This window comes from Ptychodera flava, chromosome 13 (genome assembly GCF_041260155.1).
Source record: "Ptychodera flava strain L36383 chromosome 13, AS_Pfla_20210202, whole genome shotgun sequence".
Classification (NCBI taxonomy): Eukaryota; Metazoa; Hemichordata; class Enteropneusta; family Ptychoderidae; genus Ptychodera; species Ptychodera flava.
In genome coordinates this window covers 15436590-15441554 of record NC_091940.1, presented here as the reverse complement: position 1 = coordinate 15441554, position 4965 = coordinate 15436590, and the positions used below count along the sequence as shown (strand labels likewise).

The 4965-nt window shown below is 38.4% G+C and overlaps 1 protein-coding gene across 1 annotated transcript; it reads left to right on the top strand.

Moving 5' to 3' along the window:
• Positions 1–291: 291 nt before the first annotated feature.
• On the top strand, positions 292–3836 carry LOC139147559 (peptide deformylase, mitochondrial-like). The gene is made up of 2 exons (XM_070718685.1): positions 292–1216; positions 2038–3836. Exons 1-2 carry the CDS (start codon positions 601–603, stop codon positions 2196–2198), a joined length of 777 nt encoding a protein of 258 aa, XP_070574786.1. The 5' UTR covers positions 292–600; the 3' UTR covers positions 2199–3836.
• Positions 3837–4965: the final 1129 nt, after the last annotated feature.

The window sequence follows — 4965 nt, the reverse complement described above, 5'->3', positions numbered from 1 at the left end:
CCTTTGACCCCAGCAGGGGATACCCTATCAACAACAGCTGATCTACTAGAAGCCAGGACGCATGCTTGGTGGATTTGTACTTTTCCGCTGGATGAAATACGGCACTAGGCGTACGGAATGTTTCCTAGATCGTCATCGGATGGGAAATGACTGACACTGTACTGTGAGGCCGAAGGCCGAACCTCGGTACTGTATAGAATACAGTACCCGAGGTTCGGCCTTCGGCCTCACAGTACAGTGTCAGTCATTTCCCATCCGACGACGATCTAGGAAACATTCCGTACGCCTGTGGAATACGGCAGTACGCTGTGCTGCGGAAACGTCTCCGTCGCTTCTGCAAGTCGTGCCGTGGAAAAGGCATTTTCGACAGAGAAGTTGGTTACAGAATCACCTGCGATTGGCGAGATAATTCCTGCCTTCACGGTGCGTTCTTTATTGCCAGTTATCAGGACCTCGTTCGGATCCAGTTTTGAGTTGAGAGGTGCATTCGTATCTCATTCTCGGTCGGGTGCAATCAGCTGTTTCAGTGTTTTACGGTGTCGTCGTTCGATCTTGTGACAGACACAGCTTCTTCGAAAGTGTCAAACGTTCGGCACTACCATGTCAGCAATTTCACGATTAATCAATTTTCGGCTGGCCAGGAGACTTCTGTCATCCACTTATGAATTGTCAAAGTTCTGTAACCTTCCCTTCTCTCTGTCGGCCACAGCGAACAAACAAGTGAAATACTTGACCAGTCGCGAGATAGTCCAACAACCGCTGAAGCGACGAGTTGTGCGGTCGCTCAAGCTTCGAAGCAAACTGTGGAAACCCAAGATGCAAAACCCACCCTACAGTCACGTCTGCCAAGTAGGAGATCCGGTTCTGCGGGGAAGAGCGGCCCCTGTCGATCCCGCGAACATCGGAACACGAGAGTTTCAAAAACTTCTGGACACCCTGGTTTCTATCATGAGGCGAGAAGGGGCAGTGGGCTTGAGCGCCCCGCAAATCGGAGTTGGCTTTCAAGTCATTGCCATGGAGTACACCAAAGCACACATGAGTTGGTACCCTCACGAAATCATCACGCAAAGGGAAATAGAGGAGTTTCCCCTGAAAATATTTATCAATCCTCGCATGAAGGTTGTGGACTATGACAAAGTGACTTTCTCGGAAGGCTGTCAGAGCATAAAAGGATTCTCTGCCTTTGTTCCGAGGTATCACGCTGTTGAAATCACAGGTGAGAATCTTAAAACTGAATTGTCCTGAATTGACCTTTTCTGCAATACGCAAGTTTCCACACGATACCGTCTATCCACAGATTTTGCTGTTGATGTTTTATCGTTTATTTGAACAGGCTTTTGACCATTACATTTTCATATTAGTCAATCTTCCAAGCCCCCAAGTTGAAACGGTCCGTCCCTTAAATTGTGTCATATGTCCAACATGGCTATAAAAAATGTAGACACTTTTACTATTCGTAGGCAAGGACAAGTAGACACTTTTACTATTCGTAGGCAAGGACAAAACTTTCTCACCACTTGACTATTTTCAGTAAAGCACCTCCACTTAACATATAAACAGCATCTGGCTCCAAAAGATGAATACAGTAGCTGACTTCACCTTCTTGAGAGTAAGTAGTCTTCAAATCCTGTAAGGTAGTATGTGCCTCGAAAGTGAAAGACTTAAACTTTTCCTCAAACTTTCCTACATGAAACTTTCAATCATTCTCTTACCAAAATCAACAATAAAAATCAGGGGTCACTGTGCAAAGTTTGGAACTAGCGATACAAATTACTCAACATTTTGCAATATTAGAAATTCAAAATGGCCACCATACCTGTGTTAACTCCATGGGGTAAAAATAAAATTTTAGATTTCCGAAGAAAACTAAGATGGTGAAAGTTTTTCTTTCTCCAAGAACTTTAAAATGAGCCCCCCACAAGAGGTAGATCAGAAAAGAATTGTAGAAATTTGAGACCGAATATCTGTCTCCGAGGCGTATTCTACCTTAAAATCAATTCTTTTAACTGATATTTGGTTGACTCTTTGTTGTTCAAGGTTTCAACCGTAAAGGACAGGTTGAACAGTGGCAAGCCAAGGGATTCCCTGCCAGGATTGTACAGCATGAAATGGATCACTTGAAGGGTCAACTCTACATCGATATCATGGATTCGAAAACCTTCATCGATGACGATTGGATCCAGTGGAATTTAGAGTAAGAAGGTGGACGATGGTAACTGCTATCTGCACTTTCCATGTGCTTCCCGGTGCTTTTGTGTCTTCCTTGAAAAGTTGTCGTTGCTCTGCATTGATAAGCCTGTATAAAGTACTGTACTTTCGTTTAACTGAGACTTGGAGTAAGGTCATGACCCCCATGAGCAGGACGTTCAAGGGGAGGAAACTTTCTGAGAGGTCAGGGTGTTACAGGTAACAGTGTGTTGAAGGAGACTTCATAGCCCAGGTCACAATTTAATCCAATCAACCCGTGTTTTCTGGGTGTGGAATTTGTAAATTCAAAATATGCTTTCTGACATTGTTGTAATAACGCCCAGTCTTTGTTCACTGCCACACTGCCATATTCAATTCAGTGTGTCCACAGCATTTAGAATGGCTCTCTGCCCATGTTAAGTGTCATCCACAGCTTCCGAATTTATGTCTTTGCAATTCAAATGGACGGCTTGGCAGTGAAATGCCCTTCTGCCTACCCAGTTATGGTTTTTACCGTGGCATTGTCATGTCGTGAAGATTCCTCGATCTCCCTTGAACTTAAAAAGTTAGCAGCTGCTGGAGTGTAAACAGGACAAAACAACTATGATATCATTGTCAGACAAATTTAGAACATGATCATCTGTCGTCAAAGTTGAACTGTTCCTAGATGTCATCCACTGTGCTGATTACTTTTGCAGGCCAAATTTTTAAGTCAATGTATAGTCAAGTCTCCGAGACATATCAACCTTGTAACCAAATTGATCAGATTCAGAAATAGGTGATAGTTTACTCAGTGCCCATCAAGCAGTGCAAAAACAAGCTTCTTCAGTTGAATATGAGAAAAGTGTAAAAGAATGAGACATGATAGAATCGTACCTCTCAAGTAGCTAATTGTGTTAGTGTCACTGTGGCTATATTCTCTTTTTTCATTTTAAATTGTAATCTGATTTCGTACCAGTACTATTATTTTCCTACATCCAGTATTACTTACAACAATTTCAGATTACTGGTATGGAATTTATAAACGCATTAAAAGTAAATAAAAAAGATTAAGAGATTATTAAAGTTTGAATTTGAATCCTCAGACTAGAGGCAAGAAGTTCTTCAATAGGAAATATTCATAATATCATTCCATTCACAAGTAAGTCATCTTAAAACTTTTTGATTTCAACTTAATTTGCTTTCGGGAGATTTATATAATTGTCTGTTCAAAACGTAGTGCATTTTGTACTGATAATACATTTTTTGAATGCAATGCATTTAGTTGATGCAATTAAGAAAGTGACATATTATATATTATTTATTGTCCAATTAAACATTGTTGCTTTTCACAATTTTATGCCCTTTCCAATTTCAAGAGTCTGATTTGAAATATATTGAAAATATAATGTCGCTTTCCAACTCAATTCTTGATTTTTACTAGACCAAAGAAATTGTTGTCAGTTTTTTTTCCATAGTGTAACTGAACAGCAATATTTCCACAAACTTGTGCAGGAAGTTTTAAAGCAGGATCATTTCCAAGGTTAGGAAACATTCCTTACATGTTGCAGTTGTAATTTTTAGATCGTGTTTTGTTGTATTGTTCAAGTTTTACTGTTCATAAAAATATATGAAGTGTAAACGTCCATATAAAGAGCACAATCATTGTACTCTTGATAGGCAGTTGACTCTTGTACATTTTACAACACGCAATTGTAAGTGCCTTTCCCCCTAATATATTTGTAAGGTGCTACCTGATTGGCTTTCTCACAACTTTTACTTTGCAAAGAGTTATCTGATTGGCTTTAATCATGCCCGTTTTGTAATGAGATATCAAAAGAAAAATTTGCATTTCTCACGTAGCCTTTCCTGCAGATCACATTGTTGCAGTGTCACTTGGGACGGCTGTCACTCCCACACTCAATATATGTAATATGTCCTTGTTCAAGTGTCACTTTGGACAGCTGTACATTCCTGCACACAATGCATGTATATGTCCTCGAATGAAAGTGCTCATAAATAGTACACCCTAACACCATTGTATCCAAATGTCTTCACTGATGTCACGTTTTGATTGGCTGAAAGGAAATAGGCCCAACAGTTCATTTGCAAACAATCAACTTACATGCTCAGGATAGTGTAGTATTTCAAAATATATTTTTATGCGTGCAGAACTTGTCACAGAACTTATCAGATCATATATATATATATATATATATATATATATATATATATATATATATATATATATATATATATATATATATATATATATATATATATATATATATATATATATGTATATATATATATATATATATATATATATATATAATATATATATATATATATATATATATATATATATATATTATATATATATATATAAAATATCCTCTGACCAAATACATTATTGCCCTCTTTTCCTGAGAAAATGACTATCAGAACAAAGTTATGACTCACAAAGACAGAATGATGTTTATCACATTACTTTGGCCATCGGTTTGAATGTCATCGGCTTTACCTGGAACTGATTTGTCAAAGTGTTAGGAGTTTGGTGAAAATATCCTGTTTGCAACTGCCTATTGCTACATGTATACCCTCTTAGCGTACATCAGTCTTAGCCCTTTTCCTACAAGACAGTATCACTTCCCTATCTGCCAATCAGTAAAAAGCTGTATTGAGCCAAAAACATATGTATTTTAATCCACTCTGCTTGGTATGTTATAGCAGATTTAGACTAAAAATCATGTTACAGTATTATATCCATGTTTTCAGGGGACTTCAACTGTTAAATTC

Bases quoted from the DNA above. Each gene is read 5' to 3' on its own strand.
- LOC139147559 (XM_070718685.1), top strand. From the start codon at position 601: ATGTCAGCAATTTCACGATTAATCAATTTTCGGCTGGCCAGGAGACTT. The intron at 1,217-2,037 runs GTGAGAATCTTA...TTGTTGTTCAAG, and splicing joins TCACGCTGTTGAAATCACAG to GTTTCAACCGTAAAGGACAG.